Raw genomic sequence first — 24,909 nt, forward strand, 5'->3', positions numbered from 1 at the left:
CTGTAGTGCAGTGGTGCAATCTTGGCTCACTCCAACCTCTGCCTCCTAGGTTCAAGCGATTCTCCTGCCCCAGCCTCCTGAGTAGCTGGAGTTATAGGCACGTGCAACCATGTCCGGCGAATTTTTGTAGTTTTAGTAGAGACAGGATTTCACTATGTTAGCTAGGCTGGTCTTGAACTGTTGATCTGAAGTGATCCACCTGCCTCAGGCTCCCAACGTGCTGGGATTATAGGCACGAGCCACTGCACCTGGCCTCTTTTTTTTTCTTTTTTAAGAGAGGGTCTCACTCTGTCACCCATGCTGGAGTGCAGTGGCACAAACATGGCTCACTGCAATCTCATTCTCTTAGGCTTGAGTGATCCTCCTGCCTCAGCCTCTGGAGTAGCTGGGACTACAGGGGCATGCTACTATGCCTGGCTAATTTTTAAATTTTTTTGTGGAGACAGGGTCTCGCTCTGTTGCTCAGGCTGGTATTAAACTCCCAGACTCAAGCGATCCTCTTGCCTCAGCCTCCCAAAGTGCTGGGGTTACAGACGTGAGCTACTGCGCCCTACCAAGAATATTCTTTATCACCCTATCTCCTTTGCCTGGATACCTTCTATTCATCTTTTGATTCTTAGGTGAAGTGTCTGTTTTTTTGAAATCCTTTCTAGATGTTCTTAGTCTTTCACAGCATGGTTTTTCCAGCCTTTCAGAACACTTATCTCTATTTATAATTATATATCCATGAGCATAATTATATGAAAAACATTATTTAAAAAATATCTCTATTCCCCTCCTACAGACAGTATGTTTTTTTGTGTACTAGGAATTTAATAATAGTTCTGTATAAATAAATACTATATTTATCTATACATCTTTGTTTTTATTTCAGGTTGTTTCTTTGGACTATATGCCCAGCGGTGAAATGAATGAATCAAAAGGTACACAACAATTATTATTATTTTTTTTTTGAGACAGAGTGTCTGGGTCTGTCGCCCAGACTGGAGTGCAGTGGCGCGATCTCAGCTCACTGCAACCTCTACCTCCCAGGTTCAAGCAATTCTCCTGCCTCAGGCTCCTGAGTAGCTGGGATTACAGGCATGTGCCGGCCAATTTTTGGTAGAGATGGGGTTTCACCATGTTGGTCAGGCCGGTCTCCAACTCCTGACCTCGTGATCCACCTGCCTTGGCCTCCCAAAGTGTTGGGATTACAGGCATGAGTCACCGTAATCAGCCTGCACACATTTCTAATGGCTTTTAGTACATAGACAGTTAGATGTGTTGATAGTCAATGATGTGTTCTCCCCTAAAGAACCCATTAATGAATCAAAGATAATCTGGGAAAGTTTTAGATTGTAATTTCAGTGAGGTTTTTTTTTTGCCTTCTTTTGTTTCAGCATTTTGATCTGTGACTTGAATCTCTATATAGAGAAGGAGCTTGTCAAGTCTGCACATGATATACAGCACAGAAGATACCAGACAAGTGATTAATAGATGCAGGACCCAACAATATCTTTTCAGGTTATACTAGTGACCTCAGGCCGGGTGTGGTGGCTCACGCCTGTAATCCCAGCACTTTGGGAGGCTGAGGTGGGTGGATCACCAGAGGCCAGGAGTTTGAGACCAGCCTGGCCAACACCGTGAAACCCTGTCTCTACTAAAAATACAAAAAATAGCTGGGCATGGTGGTGCTCACCTGTAGTCCCAGCTACTTGGAGGCTGACACACAAGAATTGCTTGAACCTGGGAGGTGGAGGTCGCAGCGGGGGTTGTAGTGAGTGGAGATCACACCACTGTGCTCCAACCTGGGCAACAGAGCAAGACTCAGTCTCAAAACAACAACAACAACAACAACAACAACACCTAATTAAGATGAAATCCAGCAGGACAAATGTAGGATCCTTCACTTTGATTAAGAAATTCTGTAGCATGAGTACTGGACAAGAGTATAGTTTAGTGAGACCCATGGCTGCCTCTCATTGCTAACTCCAAAGTCCCTTCTACTGGCTTATGTGTCCCCTGCATTTCCTGCCTGTACTTCCAGACCTACAGTCTGCTTTGTTTTTCTTTGATAGCTTCGTTTGTCCACTCCATTTCTTGGGATTTTCATCCTACCCTACCCTGGCTTTGGCCATAGTCTTCCTAGTTGCCACCTCATTGACACTACTCTGAAGAAGGGCACTCGGATGCATTGTATTTTTGTAACTGTAAAATATGTGCTTTAAAAGGATGTGTATTCCCCCTTCATTAGTAGTGAAATGAATGTTCACCCATGCCCTTTAATGAGACTTGTAGTCGAAGTTTTTGAATCTTCTGTATCTTTATCTTTTCCTGCTAGCTTTATTCATTTCAGAGCGAAGGGTGTGAAAAATCTAGCACCATGGTGTGGAACTTAGGCTTGTAATTCTGTCAAGTGTAGCTTTTTTTAAGTCTGTGTTTTTAGGTATAGGTTCAGGACTAGTATAAACTTTCTGGTGAATCTCTTTGACTCTAATAGTGTTTTTACCTTTAAAATTTATTTTGCTGATATTAATATTTTCATGATAGTTAACTTTCTGCATCAACTTGGAGGGTGTTTTTGGAAGAGATGTACATTTAAATTGGTAAACTTTGGTTAAAGCAGATTGCTCTCCATAATATGGGTGGGCTTCATCCAATCAGCTGAAGGCCTGAATAGAAAAAACAGCAAGAGGGAATTTTTTAGCAGACTGCCTCCAGACTTCATCTGCCTTACTAGCTGCCCTGGCCTTTGACTGGAACTGCATCATCAGGTCTCTTGGGTATTGAGCCCGCTGGTCCAAACTGTAGATTTTGGATTTGCTAGCTTCCATAATCATGTGAGTCAATTCCTGATAATAGATCTCTCTCTCTCTCTCTCTATATATATATATATATACACACACACATTCTACTGGTTCTGTTTCTCTAGAGAACCCTGATATATTGTTATATCACATTCATTTGGCTAATATTTTCTATGGTATCCTTTTTTCCATTTCCTTTTGGAAATGGTGGTCCCTTAGAAACAGCAAATAGCTGTTTTGTTTGATCTTTTCAGATGTAAGAAATAAATCAGATCAAGTACAAATTGTGATCCAGGTGATTTTGAATCAGTGGTGAGAAGCTTGCCTTACTGCAGTTCCAGTACAGCTTATAAAGCATAAAGATGAAGTACTTTGATCTTTTTTCATGATTGGCTGTTATACATTAATTTTTGGGGGGCAACTATGTAAGCTGATTTGTCTATAGCTGATTGGCTTAGTTTCACTGACTCATGCTCACAAGGATGTAAACCTTGTGTTTTGTGTTTATTATTACAGATGGTATTTTGGGGAAATGAGGATGATGAGTTTTGGTTTGTGGTTATACACAGTTGGACTTGGGTATATCTAAACTGTGACCTCCATTTTTATTTTTCTTTAATACACTATCTAAGACCTCTGTGTTTTAGAGTAAACATTGAGCTTACTCTGTTTATATTTTCTGTGACCATGGGTATATTTAGATTTATTTCTACCGTTACTTCATGTTTTGTTTTTATGACTATTTTTCTTTGCTTCCCACCCATTTCCTGCCTTTTGTTGAACAGATTGTTTTTCTCTTCTCCTTCCCTTAAAGCTTGGGAATCTTCAATAAAACCAATTTCCAGGAAGAAAAAAATACCAGATATACAAAAAAGAAAGTTAAAACTGTCTGGACCACAGAATAACCTGGATTCTCATTAGTGAAAAACTCTACGTTTTTGTTAATGGAACTTATGATACAAAGCGTCCTTTTGAAATCTCTGCTTGATGTTTTTGGTGTTGGTGACAGGCGACAAAATCTTCTACTCTTTAGCTAATAATCATCTATAAGAAGTTGTTTAGCTGTTTTGATGTTCTCCTGGGCAGCTTTCTTCTTGATGTGATAAGTTGCCCTGTCTAACACGGTAACCACAAGGCACATACAGCTATTTAACTTAATTAATTTCATTAATTGTACTTTAATACAAATTTAAAATTCAGTTGCACCAGCCACATTTCAAGCACCCTGTAACCCCATTTGGTTAGTGGATGCTATTTTGGACATTGCAGATTACAGAGTATTTCTATCATTGTAGAAAGTTCTATTGGACAGGAGGTGATAAGCTGATAGTAGTGCTCCAGCTTTATATATTTTGAAGCAGAGCTATTTGGGAGACTGCATCATATTACAGAATTTGGAACTGACAATTTACATCAGCATTCTGTGATGTTCTTCCATTATCTTCTGCTCCTGTGGTGAAGAGTGACCAGCATGAGGTGCAATGCCCACCATGGAGGCTGCTGTGGGCTCCTGCCCCTGCCCACAAACTCCAGGCTTGGTCCTCACAGGACAGTGGAGGTTTATATAGAGCAACAGCCTAGACAGCAATGGTGATAACAGCAGCTGAGGGGCTGACTTCTGTACAGCAGTGGGAATCCTGACTTTCTGAATAGTGTAAGAGGCCAAGCAAGACTGGAACATTTTTAGTTGAAGCCAGGTTGCAAACGGTTGAGCCTGGGCTAGACTGGTATTTCTTTCTTCTTTTCCTTTTTTTTTTGAAACAGGGTCTTGCTCTGTCAGCCAGGCTGGAGTACAATGGCAGGATCTCAGCTCACTGCAGCCTCCACCTCTCCGGTTCAAGCGATTCTCCTGCCTAAGCCTCCCGAGTAGCTGGGATTACAGAGGTGCTCCACCACATCTGGCTAAATTTTATATATATATATATTTTTTAGTAGAGACGAGGTTTCACCATGAAGACCAGGCTGGTCTCAAATTCCTGACCTCAAGTGTTCCGCCTGCCTTGGCCTCACAAAGTGCTGGGATTATAGGCATGAGCCACCGTGTCCAGCCTCTGGTATTCTTTTGAAACTTTGACCTCTACCACCTTGTTGCCAGACTGATTTAGGTGTCATCTGATTAGGTGAAGACTACAGAGGTCTTTCCCGAGCCTGTGGCACCACTGGCACAAATGGTCACTAGCTGGAACTGATTTAGGACGGCACTGGCAGGGAAAACACAAGCCAACCGCCACCTGCCCCTTCATATCCTGAATGGGCAGGTGAGACTCTCTTTCTCTTGGCGAGCCAACATACATCATCAACGTACATGTGCCCATTCATTACAGGAACAGCTTTGCCTCTTTGAGGAAAGAGGAGCTGAAAAAGACACCTTTTGCTTCTCCCTCACTCCAGCATCATCTTGGCACTGGTAATATATCCAAGATATTCATAGTCAGTGGCGTTAGCCAGGCTCATATTTACCGCTTTGATTGGGTTAATTTTTTTTCAAGTTCCAACTTCTGTTGTTTCAATTATCAAGTGTTCAACTTCTGTGCACAGCTTATGAATATGATTTTTCGCCACTGAGTTCATTTCTTACACAATGTAGGTATCCAAGTTTTTTGTAACTTACAAAGTCACATCCTTTGGATTTCCCACTAGGCTCTGTCATCACATTGACATTTTAGCATTGTACCAAATAAATGAAAAAATTTTTTCAGGTTGTCATCATCCACATCTTCCCCAGAGCTTTAACTTTGTGCCAGGTGCCTTGTTAAGTACAGGGATCAACACAGTTCCAAATTAAATGTCCCTGCCCTCGTAAAGTCGCCAGGCAGGAAAAACAACTAATTAAGCTATTGTCAAGTTATTTACAATGACGACAAAAGCATATTGTGCTTTTGAATTTGTTTGATTTTATTACTCTTTAAATTTGACATACGAAAATACCATACTTAAACAGTTCATGTACCTGGAACAAAGGCACTAATACAGTACTAGAGAGGTGGTGACGGATTTAAGAACAATTATGCCAATTTCCAATCTGTTTTACAGTAAAGTTACAGAATTGGAGGAAGCTGCTCCTGTACAACTTTGGAGGGTAGGAGGAGCAGGGCGTGACAATGCCTTTCCAGGGACTTAGGAATACGCCCAGTCGCTGCGTGGCTTCCCGCACACTCAGCCGCGCGCCCGCGTGGGCGTGGCCGGGGCGCCCCCAGCGTGACTCCGCCCAGGGCGCTCGGTTCCGCGAGCTGGAAACTACAGTTCCCAGAAGGCCGCGCGAGCCCAGGAGGGACGCGGCGGCGGTGGCAGCAGGAAAGGCGCGAGCCGAGGCGGCGGCGGGTGTCCCCTGGGTGGTCGGCCCCGCAGCAGCCGGGCCCCCGGACGCAGGACGTGGCCCCAGGTAGCCCTTGCAGCTCAGTGCTGTAGCCAGGGCAAGCCCGCGCCTCCGCCTGCTGGACTGGCCCGGGCGAGATGTAGGGCGCTGGGCGCGGAGGCCGCCGGTGCGGCGGAGGATCGCGGAGGGCGCGCCGAGGATGGAGAGAGCGATGGAGCAACTCAACCGCCTTACGCGCTCTCTGCGCCGCGCGCGCACCGTGGAGTTGCCCGAGGGTGAGCGGGATCGTGGGGCCGGGCTGTCCGCTGGGCGGGGGGCGGCCGGGGGAGGGAGCAGGAGCTCCGGACGCGTCAAGGTCGGGTGGAAAAACTAACCGAAAGCTGAGAAAACGCCCACTTTTACTTTCCAGAGCTGAGAGGCGGCCCCGGGCCCTGGACTCCCCAGGCCCGCCGCTCCCACCCCGGCAGGTGGGAGTTTGCGGGAGGAAACTGGGTTGGTGGGGGTTCCGCTGCCGGGAGGAGCGAGACAAAGGTCTCTCAACGTCTGTCGATTAGGGGTCTTGGCAAAGAGGCAGGAATACCAGCCAAAGACCCGAGACCCGGAGTCAGAAAATATCATAATTGCGGGTCATTTCACTGTCGCCGGGGATGGAGATGATGCAAAGATAAGTGTTTAAGCTGCATCGGGGGGCCAGGTGGGCTTTTATTTTTGTTATTTTTTAAAATGTGGGGCACAGCCTTGTTTTGATAACAGTAAGACAAAGGGTTGTCAACCATCAAACAGGTACTCTTAAAAGTACTGTGTGTGTAAACACAATACATTTTTCTTTAATATGCATGCCTGACTTCATTTATTCATCAGACTAGTATTGAGTGGGCTAGCTGGGAACTAGGACGCATCTGCAAATAGGGATAAGGCATGGTCCCTGAAGTTCAGGACTTTTAGTTCAGCGTTCCAGGGTTCCTTCAGAACAGGTAAAACTCTACTAATAACGAGAGAAAATAAACAGTTTTGTTTACAGCGTCAGGAATTCAGACGTTTTAATAGTGATGGGAGATAGCAGTGCTGCTTCTAAGAAGCTTTTGGCTCTTTATGCCCAAGTGAGAGAAGGGTTGGGAGGAGGTTATAGCTGGTGAATAGCTTTTTTCTTAATTGTAGTAGTTTATCTTATTTTTTCAAAACTCTCTTTGAATTGCTGCTGGGTGATTTGTAGGATAGGGAAGGGGACCTTGGCAACGGTCATGAAAGAAATGTGGGATTGGGTACTTCGGCGATAAGTTTCTTTCTTTTATAGAGATGAGGCCTCACTATGTTCCCCAGGCTGGTCTTGAACTCCTGGGCTCGAGCGATCCGCACCCTGCTCCGCCCCCCCCACAAAGTGTTGGGATTACAGATGTGAGCCACCGCGCCTGGCCTGGGGATAATCTTCTTGAGAAAATGGCCTCTAGTTTCTATTTAGAATTCAGATTTTGATAACTAGATTCAAGCTTCAAGTTTTTCTTTATTTCCTTTCCAAATTCCACATTTGAATCCATTTCTTCAGTGCTACTCTTACTTATTTTTCGTAGTCAAATTTTTGGTGTAGGTTGATGAAGACTACATGTATAATTTATATTGTATAGTTTGAATCTCGATATTTTTTACATAAATGTGATTTAGAAGACTCTGATGTTACTTGGTTTTAAAAGTAACGTAGTTTCATTGTAGAAAATTTGGAAAATAAAAATAGAAAAAGAAATGTCATTCCACCACCCAATTATAAACAGTGTTACCATTGTTACTTCTTTCTCTTCCTCTCCCTAACAAGTTAACGTCATATTGCATATAGCCTTTTATTTTGTGTTTAGAAAACATCCCAAATGTTTTCTTTTTTTTTTTTTTTGAGACAGAGTCTCGCTCTGTTGCCCAGGCTGGAGTGCAGTGGCCCAATCTCGACTCACTGCAACAAGCTCCGCCTTTGGGGTTCACGCTATTCTTCCGCCTCAGCCTTCCGAGTAGCTGGGACTAGAGGCGCCCATCACCACGCCCAGCTAATTTTTTGTATTTTTAGTAGAGGCGGGGGTTTCACCGTGTTGGCTAGGATGGTCTCGATCTCCTGACCTCGTGATCAGCCCGCCTCAGCCTCCCAAAGTGCTGGGATTACAGGCGTGAGCCTCCGTGACTGTCCCCCAATTTTTTTTAATATTCTTCAATATGCTTAATGACTCCGGAATTTCCTAAGACGCACGTAACAAATGTTGAATCTAAATACTGTTTTTAAACTGATTTTATGAGAAACAGCTTTATATTTAAGACATAGTCTGTCTCTAAATACTTCCTTAGGGTTAATTCTCTCAAGAAGAATGTCTACAATACATTTCTAAAGCTCAACGTATCATTTTCTCAACTTACTTCTTGGAAAGTTCCACCAGCAGTCTGAGAGTGCCCAGAAACTAGAGTTTGATAAGTAAAAGTAAAACGTTCCCACATATAGGCAAAAATGGCATCTTGTTTGCATTTGCTTTTCTTTGATTATAATGAATTTGTTCATTTTGTTACTTGAATTTAATTTATCTTTGTCTCTAAGTTCTGATGAGTATTTGAATTCTCTGAGCTTGGCTCTTTCAAGTATATCATACATATAGGAATATATGTATATGATATATATATCATTTCTACTGATACAAATCCACATTTGTGCTTACATTTTTGTGCTTACATTTTAAGGACTGAATGGAAAAGAAACTCTGAGATGTCTCTAAATTTAAAAAATAATCAGTTTTGTTTTGTTTTGTTAGAATTCAATAATCAATAAGCATCTAATTATAACAAAGTATTAAGCTTGTAAACTTTTTAGTCAGCTTGTACTCTAAAATTAACTTTGTTGCAAAGTTGAAACTATAGATGTTTGATAAACTGAGTTGGATGCTATGTTTCCTTGATACAAACCTGAGTATTACCCCTAAGTAATGGAGTACAGGTAGTTGAGTCACTCTAGGCAGGCCTAACACAGGAATATTCTTGAGAGAAAAAGAGGTGAAGAGTAAGAAATTACTTTAGGGATATGGATTCTTAGTAGTGTTTAAAAGGTGGAGGCCGGGTGCAGTGGCTCACGCCTGTAATCCCAGCACTTTGGGAGGCCGAGGTGGGTGGATCACCTGAGGTCAGGAGTGTGAGACCAGCTGGCTAACATGGTGAAACCTCGGCTCTGCTAAAAATATAAAAAATTAGCTGGACGTGGTGGCGGGTGACTATAATCCCAGCTACTTGGGAGGCTGAGGCAGAATTGCTTGAACCTGGGAGGTGGAGGTTGCAGTGAGCTGAGATCGCACCACTGCACTCCAGCCTAGACATCAGGAGTGAAACTGAGCCTCAAAAAAAATAAAAATAAATAAATAAATAAATAAATAAAAGGAAGGTGTATGATGTTAGTGTATGTAAAGTTTAAACTACTATATAGTGAATGCAGTTTGTTTAATAAAATAATACAATTTGAGCCCATTTTAGCATATGTGGTTAGTATAATTGTGTTTAAAAAAATTACTCCCATGTGATGGTTTGAAGAGAAATTGTATATAATTAATTGCTCTGAGCACTTTTTTTGGTAACAGTTGGGTTTTGAAACTGTAGTGATAAAAATGGCAAACATGTCTAATAAAGTGAGAGATTAAAGTTTTCTTGTCACCCTGAAGACTTTAATTATATACCTAATCCTGAAGGTGCCTTCAAGAATAGAGAAGGAAATATCTGGCAACAAATTTTATTCTGTCCTTTCTTAGTATAGTATTTCTTGGATAGTCTCCTTCTAGCACCACAGTTGTGGTTAGATTTATTTCTTCATACTTACCTGTTAATGTGTGCGACCTATTTTTTTCTTTGGGTTAGATGTGACTTAAATAAGATGTAAATCTAATTTTTATCTAAAAAATAAAAACCTTACAAATACAACCATTGTGAACCTTATTATGCTCACTAATGCTCACTTAAAATTATGCACTATCTTGATTTAAAATTTATCTTGATTTAAGTTTAAACCCACAAATAACAGTGTTTTTTGTGACTTTATTATGGAGTGACTTAATGGAAATTCTCATGGTTTAGAAATTCAGATTTTTATTGGGACACGTATTATTATATGAACGATAAAGAATGTTGTCATGCCAAGGGAGGCTTAGTGTAGTATTTTCAACTCCTGGTGGTGACTCATTGGTAGTTTCTGAGAGCAATTAGTGGGTTGTAATCAGCATTTAAAAAAAGAAATATAAGATGATAAAACAGAGTCTATTTTATATATTAAGAATAGTATTCTGGCCAGGCGCAGTGGCTCACGCCTGTAATCCCAACACTTTGGGAGGCCTAGATGGGTAGATCATGAGGTCAAGAGATCAAGACAATCCTGGCCAACATGGTGAAATGCTGTCTCTACTAAAAATACAAAAATAAAAAATAAAAATAAAAATTAGCTGGGCATAGTGGCATGAGCCTGTAATTCCAGCTACTTGGGAGGCTGAGGCAGGAGAATCCCTTGAACCCGGGAGGTGAAGGTTGCAGTGAGCTGAGATTGCGTCACTGCACTCCAGCCTGGAGACAGAGCAAGACTCCATCTCCAAAAAAAAAAAGAATAGTATTCTATTGTGGACCTTCTGGTTATGTGGTGTATACTGGGTGCATTGTAGGATATATTATCTTTTTATTTTTTATTTTTATTTTTTATTTTTTTTTCCGAGACGGAGTCTTGCTCTGTTGCTCAGGCTGGAGTGCAGTGGCACGATCTTGGCTCATTGCAAGCTCTGCCTCCTGGGTTCACGCCATTTTCCTGGCTCAGCCTCTTGAGTAGCTGGGACTACAGGTGCCCACCACCATACCTGGCTAATTTTTGTAGTTTTAGTAGAGATGGAGTTTCACTGTGTTAGCCAGGATGGTCTCGATCTCCTGACCTCATGATCCGCCCACCTCGGCCTCCCAAAGTGCTGGGATTAGAGGCATGAGCCACTGCGCCCGGCCAGGACATATTATTTGTAGAGGCTCTGGAGTCAGCCATTTAATGCCACTGTTACACAACTTGTTACTTAACTAGTACTTCAGTTTTCTCATTTGTAAAATGAGGATAATAGTACCTACTTCATAGGGTGGTTGTGAGGAGAAAAGCAATGATATATGCAAAGTGTTTAGAAAAGTGCCTTTAAGATAATGGTTCTTAAATGTTAGTTATTAATAAGATTTAGTATTTTACTTTTATAGTGAAAAAGTTGTTGCATCTGCATACTGAACTTGTGAATGTTGACAAGGACTAAATTGCTTTTCATGTGTATACTCACAGTAAAATAATGAACAAATATGTGAAGGAATATTGATAACTTTTTTCCATTGCCCCTATAAACAGCTCAGTTTATATTTCTAAACATATGAATTACGTTTTTCAAACACAATGATAATACCATTACTAGAGCCAATACAATTAACAGTAATTTTGTATTATCTTGAGATAAAATACCAAGTCCATATACAGTTTGTCCTCGTCTCAAAAATTGTCTAAAAATGTCCTTTTACAGTTGTTTTTTTTAAAATCACTATCCGGATAAGGGCCACATATTACATATGGTTGATGTGTCTCTTAAGGCTCTTAATCTATGACAGTTCCTCCTTTTTAAAAAAGTGTTTTTTAAAGTAATTTTAAACTTACAGAAAACTTGCATGAATAGCACAGAGTTCCTCCCATGTAACTTTCACTCACCTTTCCCTAAGGTTAACATCTTGTACAACCATAGTACAGTTGTCAAAAATAAGAAATTAACATTTGTATATACTATTAACTATACTACAGAGTTTATTAAAATTTCTCCAGCTTTCCCACTAATGTCGTTTAAGGATCCAATTCAGGATACCACATTGCCATTAGTTATGTTTCTTTAGTGTCCTCCCAACTGTGATAGTACTTTAGTTTTTCTTTGTGTTTAATGGTCCTGAGACTTTTAAAGAGGACCGATCAGGTGTTTTGTGGAATTCCCTTTAATTTGGGCTTATCTGACATTTTCTCATGATTAGATTGAAGTTATGCATTTTTGGCAAGAACAGTAGTCCACCCTTATCTGCAAGCGTTGCTTTCCGAGGTTTCAGTTGCGGGAGGCACAGTACAATATTTTGAGAGAGAGGGAGAGAGACCACATTCACATAACTTTCATTACAGTATAGTGTTATAATTGTCCTATTTTATTATTTATTGTTGTTAATCTCTTACTGTGCCCACTTTATAAATTAAACTTTATCATGTAAGAAAAAAAATCATATACATAGGGTTTGTTACTGTCCACGGTTTTAGGCATTGACTCCGGGTCTTGGAATATAGCCGCTGTGGATAAGGGAGGACTGCTGTACTACAAAAGTGATGTGTCCTCAGTGGCTCCTATCAGAAACTATATGATATTGAATACATATTATTTTTGGTGATGTTACCCTTTGTCAGTTGATTAAGATAGTATCTGCTGGGTTCTTCACTATAAATTTTCTTTTTCCTTTGTAATTAGTCAATATTTTTGAGAGGTACTCGATACTATGTACATATCCTGTTTCTCCTTAAACTTTAGCCTATTAACTGAGCATCAGCATTAACTTTTAAATGACTGAGTGGGGGTTATCAGGGTTTCGTCTTTGTAAATAATTTATTAAAAAACATAAACCTCCAAAATACATTGAATTGAGAAATGACCTTTAGTAATATATAAAAATCAATTCAAAACACTAGCTAAAATGTACGTAAGTATAATGTGGCATCATAGATGTTGATTTTTAACCTTTTCTTTTGGGTCATGTTTTTGCGAACTTATTGTGTAAAGGGTCTCTCTTAGTCTGTTTTCTGCTGATATAACAATACCACAGACTGGATAATTTGTAAAGAAAACAAATATATTTCTCACAGTTCTGGAAGCTGGGAAGTCCAACAGCGTGGCACCAGCATCAAGTAAGAGTCATCCCATGGTGGAAGGCAGAAGGGTGAGAGAGGAAGGGCTAGAGGGAAGGGGACTGAACTTCACTATAACTAACCCACTCCTGGATTAAACAGAATTAATCCATTCATGAAAGAGGAGCCCTCATGGCTCAATTGCTTCACCAAAACCTCACCTCTTCACACTGCCGTAATAGCAACCACATTTCCAACACATGAACTTTTGGCAGATGCATTCAAACCATAGCACGTACGAGTAAAAATGTTGTAAGTAAAGTGATAAGTACAATGAAGACTTCAGTGCTCTTTCATAAAAGCTTCTAAACTAATTTCTTTTGTAATAATATTGACAAGAAGCCAGTATTGTGTATATTTAAGGTTTTATAATTATTTTAGCATATATATTTAATATTCATATATATTTAAATTTCCCCCAAAGTACATGTAAGTGTGATAAAACATGATGCCTGTAAATACCTCTTTGGAAGTAAAATAAATTTCAATTGTTAAAGCTACAGAAAGGTTTTTGGATGATGATGCACGGGCTACCATACTACACTTAGAGAATTGTTTTTTGGTGGATAATGGGACAAAACCTTCTGAAGAATCAGTCTTTAATTTTCCTTAGAAGCTAAGCTCTTCTGTGATGATGTAAAAGGGATAAGCAGTGGGGGGGGGGGGATGAAAGAATCTGCACTATCATAAATTCTGAAATACCTGTAGTATTCTGCATTATTCTTTCCTCCTTCTTCCTCTCCTTTTTGCTTTTTGTATAGAGTTAGAAAAATTCTAAACTAGTCTTAAGTATCACCTTGGACAAAGTAGGGGATAAATGAACTCTTTCTGGTTTTTTTACTCAGATAATGAAACTGCTGTTTATACATTAATGCCAATGGTTATGGCTGATCAACACAGGTGAGTGCTTGTTTCAAAAATTTTTGCTTTTTAAGAAGCATACATTGTTCTAAATGTGTACTGCATTCCCACGCGCGTGTGCGCGCGCATACACACACACACACACACACACACAGAGTTTGGGCATAGATGTTATCCTGGGGCAAGTTATTTAACTTTTCTGTTATAATTTTGTGTGTGTGAAATAAGGAATATGATTTTCCAAGATCTATATGAGCTGTAAAATTTTATGGTGAGAGATTTTCTTAATGAATATTGAGATATTAAGTATTTGGTTGGTCACTGACATAGAAAAATACATTGTGATGATTTCTTTTGGAGGTCACTACTGATCTTTATAGCAAAAGATTACGGCTGAGGGACAACTTAGTTCCCTTATGTGCTACTTACTTTTATGTTCCTTTTATTGATGTAGTGTTGACACGCTCTTACAGGGCTATATATGAAATACAGTTGTTTGGGTTTGTGAGGGGGTCTTTAGACTTACACCAGTCAGCTCTGCCATGGCTAGCCACTGGATTTTTTGATATAGTAAGAATGTAAAGATAAACTATTTTGAAACAAGTTAAAAATTTTTAAAAAAATTTCCTACCTGGTATAGTTAAAAAATGTTTTTTGTCTGATTTTCTTTATTTGGTCAAAATTAATATAGCTAGGCTCAACTTTTGGCAATGGGAGGAGCCAGGCCTACACCGTTTGTTTCTCAAGAATCTAAGGAAAGCTAAAGCCAACTTACTCTGTTGTGTATCCTAAGAGCAGGTAACATAGGACTATCCAAGTGGCAGATGAGGAAACCTTCAGCACCAGCTTATTGGCCAAGGCGTTTGGTTTTTGGATGATACTGTGCTGGCTAACATACTAAGAGAATAGTGCAGTATTTTGTGGTAGGTGTGGGACAAAACCTGAAGAATCAGTAAGAGTAGCTAGGCTGGGCGGGGTGGCTCACGCCTGTAACCCCAGCACTTTGGGAGGCTGAGGCAGGCGGATCACGAGTTCAAGAGATAGAGACCATCCTGGCCAACTTGATGAAACCCCCTCTCTACTAAAAATACAAAAATTAGCCAGGCGTAGTGGCATGCGCCGGTAGTCCCGGCTACTCGGGAGGCTGGGGCAGGAGAATTGGTTGAACCAGAGAGGTAGAGGTTGCAGTGAGCCAAGATCTCGCCACTGTACTCCAGCCTGGTGACAGAGCAAGACTCTGTCTCAAAAAACACACAGGCAAACAGAGTAGCTAAAGAGCTGTTAACTTGATTTATTATGTTTTTAAAAACTTTTTTTACACATTGATTCCTCTTTTTATTTTTGCACAGGTCTGTTTCTGAACTACTATCAAATTCAAAATTTGATGTCAATTATGCGTTCGGACGTGTGAAAAGAAGCTTGCTTCACATTGCAGCAAAGTAAGACTAAAGATATTTTGAGTTAAACTCTGATCTAGAGCAAGGATCAGTAAGCTTTGAACAGCGTTGTCACATAATATTTGTGGGGAGAGATGAGAACAGACAGCTGAGTGTTGTTTATCCTATTTGAGGGCGTGGTGTGCTATCTGTTCTCTCTCTAAACTGTTAACTTTGGGATTGTATGTAAATCTCATGTCCTTCTTGCCTTAGCTTGTTTTATACCAGATCACAGTAGGTTAGACATGGAGATTGTCTTTCCTGGATATACTTAATGGTGCAGTTCACCGAAATTGTCTTTTTATCCCAGCAGTATGATATTTTATATGCGTCTGCAGATGAAGTAATTGGCTTTATATTTTTTACATAGGTGGGAGAATGATTTTTATCTACAGTCTCCTAGTATGTAATCAATCAGTTAACTAACTGGTACCTATCCTCTTTTCAGGGTTTAGGTAGGTATGTTGAAATTAATTGTTCATGAATAATTTGGCTTATGAAAGGCCAGAAAGTTGAAAGTACCATATGGTTTCTTTGAAGTATTTGAATTTCTCAAATACTTTATAATTTTCATAGTAGAATGGACCATCTTGAAAATAGAGAATGTTTACTATTCGTGTCAGAAGTTAAATCAAATTACAAATTACAGGTAAAAATAATGTGTTTAAAAGGCCATGCACAGGGGCTCACACCTGTAATCCCACACTTTTGGGAGGCCGAGGTGGGTAGATCACTTTAGGTCAGGAGTTCGAGACCACCCTGGCCAACGTGGTGAAACCCCATCTCTACTAAAAATACAAAACATAGCCAGGTGTGCTGGCATGCACCTGTCATCCCAGCTACTTGGGAGGCTGAGGCAAGAGAATTGCTTGAACCCTGGAGGCTGAGGTTGCAGTGAGCCGAGATCGTGCCACTGCTCTCCAGCCTGGGTGACACAGCAAGACTCTGTCGCAAAAAAAAAAAATGGCCGGGCGCAGTGGCTCACGCCTGTCGATCTTGAGGTCAGGGGATCGAGACCATCCTGGCTAACATGGTGAAACCCCGTCTCTACTAAAAATACAGAAAAAATAGCTAGGAGCCTGTAGTCCCAGTTACTCGGGAGGCTGAGGCAGGAAAATGGTGTGAACCTGGGAGGTGGAGCTTGCAGTGAGCCGAGATCAAGCCACTGCACTCCAGCCTGGGTGACAGAGCGAGACTCTGTATCAAGAAAGAAAAAAAAATGTGTTTAAGGCCGGGCATGGTGGCTCACACCGGTGAACCCAGCACTTTGGGAGGCCGAGGTAGGAGGATTGCTTGAGTTCAGGAGTTTGAAATTAGCTTGGGCAACATAATGAGGCCTCTTCTCTAAGGAAAAAAAAAAAAAATTATCAAATTGTGGTGGCTCATGCTTGTAAGTGCCAGTTACTTGGGAGGCTGAGGTGGGAGGATTGCTTGAGCCCAGGAGGTCAAGGCTGCAGTGAACTGTGATGGCGCCACTGCACTTCAGCATGGGCGACAGAGTGAGACTCTGTCTGAAAAACAAAAAGAAAATTGTGTGTAATAGAATATTTTGTTTTTTAATTAAAGTATATTAAGTATGGCTGTATGTTGAATGTATCTGAGCTGTCTTTTAATATTGTTTTAGTTGTGGATCGGTGGAATGCTTGGTTTTGCTGTTAAAGAAAGGAGCAAATCCTAACTATCAAGATATTTCAGGCTGTACACCCCTTCATCTGGCAGCAAGAAATGGGTAACTATTTAGTTTTCTTAAGTGGTTTAAGTTGTATTATCAGTTATTCAAGTCACTTTGCCTTGGTTTGATGATTCATCCCGCACCCCCAATATTTACCTTGGGAAAAACTGCAATAATGATGTGTATATTTTATTTTCTATAATTTTTTTTGTCTCTCGAAGATATTATTGATGATACTGTTCTTCTTGATAGTGGATCTTGGGTCATTATATTCAGTTTTAAAATAGCTATCATATTTAGTAATTCATTAGATTGCTCACTGATTTTCTTCTTGGAAATATATGTGGAAGTTCATTATTACTTGTATTATAGTGACATTGTATTTTCTGAAAAGCATAATTTTCATCTCTATTTTAGTGTGCTTTTTTTTCTGCTAATCTTTTGCCACTCCTAACTCTGTGGCTCATTTTGCAAATTGCTTGTTTAGTTAATTTTATTAATGGAATTGTACACAGACTTAATATATTGTACACAGTTTATTTGTAATTGTTTCTGGATAAGCTGTACCAGAGTAATCTTCCTAGATACTAGGGTAGTTTACTCCTTTTAGTGCTAACATTAGTTTTTATTTGGTCTGAGAAATCAGGCAAAAATGATTGGAATTATGTTTAAAACGAAAATAAGTAGTTTTTGATTCAGGACTTGAAGAACTTATATTTTATAAACTTTCTTTTTTTTTTTTTTTTTTTTGAGATGGAGTCTCACTCTGTCGCCAGGCCTGGAGTGCAGTGGTGCAATCTCGGCTCACTGCAACCTCTATCTCCTAGGTTCAAGCGATTCTTCTGCCTCAGTCTCCTGAGTAGCTGGGATTACAGGCACGCGCCACCATGCCCAGCTAATTTTTGTATTTTTAGTAGAGATGGGGTTTCACCATGTTGGCCAGGATGGTCTCGATCTCCTGACCTCAGGTGATCCGCCCACTTCGGCCTCCCAAAGTGCTGGGATTACAGGCATGAGCCACTGCATCCAGCTGAAACCCTTTCAAACACTGTAAAACTTCTTTATGGAGTCCAGGCCTGTATAATCCCAGCCTTTTGGGAGGCCAGGGAGGGCAGATCATCTGAGGTCAGGAGTTTGAGACCAGTCTGACCAACTTTTGAGTTGAGACAGTGGTGAAACCCTGTCTCTACTAAAAAATACAAAATTAGCCAGGCTTGGTGGCGCATGCCTGTAATCTTAGCTACTTAGGAGGCCGAGGCATGAAAATTGCTTGAGCCTGGAGGCTGAGGCATGAGAATCGCTTAAGTGCCCGGGAGAACTAGGTTGCAGTGAGTGAAGATTGTGCCATTGCATTCAAGCCTGGACAACAGAGGGAAACTCTGTCTCAAAACAACAACAACAAAAAACCCAGAAAAACTTCTCTGTGGACACGGTGTACAAATATATGGTGTCTTTTTTTTTCTTTTTTTAATTACTCTTGAAGATATTTTTGTTTCGTATTCTTAACTGTGCTTCTAGATATTTGAGTTGACTGCCTAATAAGATGGATATGGGAGCTAAAATTGTCCATTACATCAATCTGAGGCCAAATTTTTGCATGTAAAGATTAAAATAGAACAAAAAAGGCAGCTATAGTGATGCCTAGGTTGGACAGGGGAAAGGCGTAGTCTGTTGACCCTTTCTGATCTGCCGTATTTCCTGATTTAGCATGTGAGCCAGTTTAATTGTCCACTGTTCTCATAGGTAACAATGTGCTGATTAAACAGTTGTTTTTATAATTAGCCATGTTAGGTATCTTGTAGTGTGTCACACCCAAGGTCATAGAGTAAACCATTCATTCCCTTGCTGAATTGATCTCAGGTCTAGGTACATTATCCCAAGTGTTGATAGGGTATTGATAAAGGTCTTGAAAAGGTTACATGTAGAAAAATATCTTAGTACTGTGTTTCAAAAACCGTGTTAATGAAAGGAGAGATTAGTGCAGAGCAGGGATTAAAAACTCTGCTGTCATTTCAGTAGGCAACTGAGTCTTAAGACTTCAGTGTGAGGAGCAAGAAATAGGTCTTAGACTTGAAAGACAGGATGTTCTTGGTCTGCTGAAAAGAATTTTCATGTACCGTTTTTCAGAAACAAAGTGGCATAGAGAAAATATAGTTTTGATCACTCTGTCAACAGTGATTGAAGACCATTACATTTTAAAAGTGAAGGAATATGGCAGATATTAAATGATTCACATAACCATTCAGCAAGAAGAAAAGGAATAAAAAGAATTGATGACCCTCTCTTTAATTTGGATGCCTTTCTGTTTCTATAAAGATGACTCTTGACATTCGATACTTAAATATTTTGGTTTTTATTATTTATTGAGTGGAAGCTTTGTACAACTTAGAGGTGCTCAATGTTTGCTAAGTGACTTGAGTACTTTCTGTAGTAGCTGATGTTTTCAGAAATAGCTTTTTACTATAATTTCTTTATGAGTTCACATTTATCCATACTGAAGTAGAAGTCGTAGTAGAGTTCTTCCCATTTTGTTGGTCCATCTGCGTTTTGGGGCCAGCTTTTTGTTTTGTTCCCTCAGCTGTCATCAGATGGCTGCTGTATTTCTCTTGACCTGCTTTAGCATTTTTCTCTTTGCCATTAGTGCTGTATTGGATTGTCCTCCTTTCCAAAAGAAGCCCCATTAAGCTTCCACAGAGCACTTGGGTGACTGGTCCCTGTGTAATTTTGGTTGCCATAAGCTCCCTATAATTGGTGCAATATCTGAGCAGGAATATAGTTGCTTCTTTGTACAGGGGGATTCAGCATTGTTCATGCTTATGTGAGAATGTTAAAAGGAGAGGCTTTGAAATTATTATGTATTCTTAGGTTGTGTTTTAGTCAGATTTGAAAGAAGACTTTATTTTTTAGGTGATTATGAGCTCATAAAGGGTAGGGCCCATTTGTTACATAATATTTTAGTTCTGTTAGCAAAATAGCCACTTATTTATTGGATTGATTTGACTTATTCAGATCCTGGAAAATAGTAATAATGATTGTTCAATAAAAAAGATAGGATATATTTCTCTCCTATATTCCCTGTACCTTTTGCAATTCATTTTTGGGAGGAAAAGCGTTATAGATTACTGCTTTTCTTCAACAACCCCTACAATAAACCCTTTTTTGGGCCTATTTTCCTGGCCCATTCCTACCTACTGATTTATTTTGGCATTATTGGCTTAGGCTAGTGGTCCATAATAGGCTTCTGAAAGGTTTTAGAAATCTACCCATATGGGTATAGACACATGAACACACATTTAAACAATGCATTTATTTTAATGGGACTATCTGGTCTGTGGTCTCATGAGTATTGAACATTTATTCCTTAAGGTTTTCCTAACAGTGTGTTAGATAAAGGAACTTTGTAAATGTTTGATCTTAAAAGTTTACCCAGAGCTTTATTTTCTTCAGTTTCTTTGATTATAATGCTAATTTTAAGTGACATTTAACTTCATTACAAGTACAAAAATCAAAGCAAGTAACTTGTCAGTTCTTTTTTCTTAAAAGTTTTATTCAGTCAATGAGAATTTTAACTATTGATTTACAAGATTGAATATTAATAATCAAAGTTTTATTGAGAGCTACTATGAGGCTGGCTATCCTTAGTACTGAGTTGATTAAAGAAATATGATACAATCCATGGTATGAAGATGTTTATGATCTAGTTGAATAAATGGTAATATATTCATATATACTATATACTCTGCCATTCAAAGTAATGGCAAAAACCACCATTACTTTTGCACCAACCTCATATTATGTTACTACTATATTTATTATATAATATGCATACAATACATACGTGTTATATATACACACTATAGTGTATATATTACTGTTTACTCACTGGACTATTTACCAGTGAACTGTACATTTAAAAATGGTTTTGATAGGGGCCAGGCGTGGTGGCTCACGCCTGTAATCCCAGCACTTTGGGAGGCTGAGGCAGGCGGATCGTCTGAGGTCAGGAGTTCAAGACCAGCCTGGCCAGCATGGTGAAACCCAGTCTCTACTAAAAATATGAAAAATTAGCTGGGCGTGGTGGCGGGTGCCTGTAATCCCAGCTACTCAGGAGGCTAAGGCAGGAGAATTGCTTGAATCCAGGAGGCGGAGGTTGCAGTGAGCTGAAATTGTGCCATTGCACTCTAGCTTGGGCAACAAAAGCGAAACTCTGTCTCAAAAAAAAAAAAAAAAAAGGTTGTGATGAAGGCTGGGTGCAGTGGCTCATGCCTGTAATTCGCACTTTGGGAGGCTGAGGGGGTGGATCACCTGATGTCAGGAGTTCAAGACCAGCTTGGCCAACATGGTGAAACCCCGGCTTTACTAAAAGATACAAAAATTAGTCAGGCTTGGTGGCAGGCACCTGTAATCCCAGCTACTCAGGAAGCTGAGACAGGAGAATTGCTTGAACTCGGGAGGCGGAGGTTGCAGTGAGCCGAGATGGCGTCACTGCACTCCAGCCTGGGCAACACAGAGTGAAACTCTGTCTCAAAAAAAAAAAAAAATGTTTATGATGGGCCGGTCACAGTGGCTCATGTCTGTAATCCCCGCACTTTGGGAGGCCAAGGGGGCGGATCACGAGGTCAAGAGATCAAGACCATCCTGGCCAACATGGTGAAACCCTGTTTCTACTAAAAATACAAAATTAGCTGGGCATGGTGGCACATGCCTGAAATCCCAGCTGCTCAGAAGGCTGAGGCAGGAGAATCACTTGAAGCCGGGAGGCGGAGGTTGCGGTGAGCCAAGATCCGCCGCTGCACTTCAGCCTGGTGACAGAGCAAGACACTGTCTCAAAAAAAACAAGTTATGATGGCACATTTTATATGTATTTTACCACAGTACAAATAACTGAAAAAAAAATAAAGAGTCTCTGCATCCCCCTCCTCATCCCCCGGTGAGTAGAGGGATACATAGACGTGCATTTCATCGATATTCTGAGTATGATTTTATAACATCTTAGTGTTATCTTTTAAATATTTTGCTGACAAGAATGTAGGATACAATGTTGAGACATCATTTTTCTCTATTCATTCCCCTTCCATTAGACTTGTATTTTGTTTCTGATGAATATTACTGTTTTATGAACTTAGTCAATACTAGAAATTTCTCTACAGTTTGAATGATGATTTGTCCCAATGATATGAAAACCTGACTGTGTCATTGTTTTCTCCTGTAATCTTTGAATCATAGAAGCAGTTTTGTATTTTGCCTCAAGTAGTGTTTGTTTAAATATTGCAGATATCACTTGATATTACAGATAAAGATGTTATGATGTTCTCAGCTGTTATTGATTATAGTTAATATTTCAGTAAATTAATTATCATTTGCATGTGTTTTTTAGTACCAGTTATCCATGACTCTTTTTCCTTTTCAGGCAGAAGAAATGTATGAGTAAATTATTAGAATATAGTGCTGATGTCAACATTTGTAATAATGAAGGCCTTACAGCAGTAAGTGCTATCAATTTCATCTGATGCTTTAAAAGTACGTTTTAGAAAATGATATTGAATGTGAGAGTTTGGCAAAGTGTAGCACAAGTGTTTCTGCAAGTTACTTTTTTTTGAGACAGAGTCTTGCTCTGTCACTCAGGCTGGAGTGCAGTGGTGTAATCTCTGCTCACTGCAATCTCCGCCTCCTGGTTCAAGCGATTCTTGTGCCTCAGACACCCAAGTATCTGGGATTACAGGTGTGCGCCACCATGCCCAGATAATTTTTATATTTTTAGTAGAGATGGGGTTTCACCATGTTGGCCGGGCTAGTTTCTTTCTTCTGGCCTCAAGTGATTCACCTGTCTTGGCCTCCCAAAGTGCTGGGATTATAGGTGTGAGCCACCACACCTGGACTGTGTTACTTCTTTATAGGGATTAAGAAGGTGTAGAATGATTTGAGATAAAGTTTTTAGCAATATTAAGATAAGTTATGGCTCACTGTATTTCTCTCTTCTCCTTTTTAAGTTTATAACTTTCATTTATTTTGAAGTTTATTCCCCTAGCCTTTGTTACTGACTTTTAAGGGACTTCTTAGGAGCATCTCTGCTGAGGTGTGTTATGTGTTCATTATTGGAGAGCTGTTTTTCATTATGTTCTTTTAAGTACTTTTAATATGTTCATTGTAGAATTAGATAGCTAGTCAGAAAGGAAGAAGAAAGGTAACAGAGGGAATGAGCACTTCCTATATTCCTTATGTTCTGAGATAATCACGGTTAAAAAAAAAAAAAAAAAAAAAACTTTTGTATTTTTAGTAGAGACGGGGTTTCACCGTGTTGGCCAGGCTGGTCTTGAACTCCTGACCTCAGGTGATCCACCCGCCGGCCTCCCAAAGTGCTGGGATTACAGGCGTAAGCCACTGTGCCCAGCCAGTAAAACCTTTTTTTAGAGACAGGGTCTCACTGTCACCCAGGCTGCACTGTAGCAGCATGATCATAGCTCACTGCAACCTCAAACTCTTGGGCTCAAGAAATCATCCAGCGTTATCCTTCCAAGTAGCTGGGACTATAAGTGTGTGTCACTGCCCTTGGCTAGTATATTTTGTATTTTTTTGTAGAGGTGGGGTCCTGCTTTGATGCCCAGGCTGGTCTTGAACTCTTGGCCTCAAGCAATCCTTTCACTTCTGCATCCCAATGATAAAGTCACTGTTAACATTTTGTTCTATTATTAGACTTATATTTTATATAAAGTAGTATTGGCCATTTTGCCATACCACTTTCTTTGGAAAAATAAGTTTATATATTTTTGAATCACATGGAGGTGGTATGGGATATTGCTGAAGAGATTGTTGAAGTCCCAAAGTTTCAACCAAATTGTCATTATTTAATGGAGCATTATTAATTTTAGAAGTAGAGATAACAGGCTGGGCGCGGTGGCTCGTGCCTGTAATCCCAGCACTTTGGGAGGCCAAGGCAGGCGGATCACGAGGTCAGAAGATCCAGACCATCCTGGCTAACACGGCGAAACTCTGTCTCTACTAAAAATACAAAAAATTAGCGAGGTGTGGTGGCACATGCCTGTAGTCCCAGCTACTCAGGAAGCTGAGGCAGGAGAATGACGAGAACCCGGGAGGCGGAGCTTGCAGTGAGCCGAGATCGTGCCACTGCACTCCAGCTTGAGCGACAGAGCGAGACTCTGTCTCAAAAAAATAAATAAGTAAGTAAGAAGTAGAGATAACATAGAATTATGTTGCTGTTGAGCAGTTGTTTTGAAATCATGGCAGAAAATGTTAAGTTTTATTTATTATACATTCCTTTGATAGTATTTATATTTTGAATCTTTTGTGAATAGAGAATAATATTGAATGTTTACTTACCTTGCTGATTTTCAAGGCCTTTATGATTAAAAATTGGGGGATGAGGTATAGAAAAACAACTTTCCTAAGATTTTGAATGGCTTATTATAGAATAAACTCAATCACGATTATTATATGGAGTCTGCAGTTCCTCAGATTTTGTTATATATTAATAATATAATACAACCTATTCTGTAAGGAAAGACTGTATTCTGAATATCTGTAGGATGCTTAGTGACATGGTAGGTACAACAGAGCGTTATAAAACCCTAGAAATAACATGTATCTTTCCTTAGGACACTAACCAGTTTAGGCATGATGGTTCAGTGTTAATATAATCTGTTTTAATTGCGTAAGATTTTATCTGTTAATTTCTTCCCTTCTTTCCTGTACTTTAAGGGAGGTGGAATAGAAAATTTGTAAAAATAAAATTTTTATTTAACAAAGTTATTCATGTATGTATTTAAAGAATCAAATATTCTACATGGCTTGCAGAAAACAGTCTCTTGGCCTTCCTCCCCAACCTCCAAACTTCCCACTCCCTAAACAACTTCTCTCAGCTATTTTTTTTTTTTTTTTTTTTT

General features: G+C 39.9%; 1 protein-coding gene across 1 annotated transcript in view; it reads left to right on the forward strand.

The window, feature by feature from the left end:
- Positions 1-6,034: 6,034 nt before the first annotated feature.
- The window catches only part of HACE1 (HECT domain and ankyrin repeat containing E3 ubiquitin protein ligase 1), a 135,418-nt gene continuing 116,543 nt past the window's right edge, over positions 6,035-24,909 (forward strand). Inside the window, exons 1-5 of the mRNA XM_011996088.1 lie at positions 6,035-6,377; positions 13,885-13,939; positions 15,250-15,339; positions 16,961-17,065; positions 22,419-22,494. Coding sequence (XP_011851478.1) covers positions 6,302-6,377; positions 13,885-13,939; positions 15,250-15,339; positions 16,961-17,065; positions 22,419-22,494 — 402 coding nt within the window. The 5' untranslated portion in view covers positions 6,035-6,301. The remainder of the gene's footprint in view (positions 6,378-13,884; positions 13,940-15,249; positions 15,340-16,960; positions 17,066-22,418; positions 22,495-24,909) is intronic.

The sequence above is a fragment of the Mandrillus leucophaeus genome, unplaced genomic scaffold (assembly GCF_000951045.1).
Source record: "Mandrillus leucophaeus isolate KB7577 unplaced genomic scaffold, Mleu.le_1.0 Scaffold501, whole genome shotgun sequence".
Lineage (NCBI taxonomy): Eukaryota > Metazoa > Chordata > Mammalia > Primates > Cercopithecidae > Mandrillus > Mandrillus leucophaeus.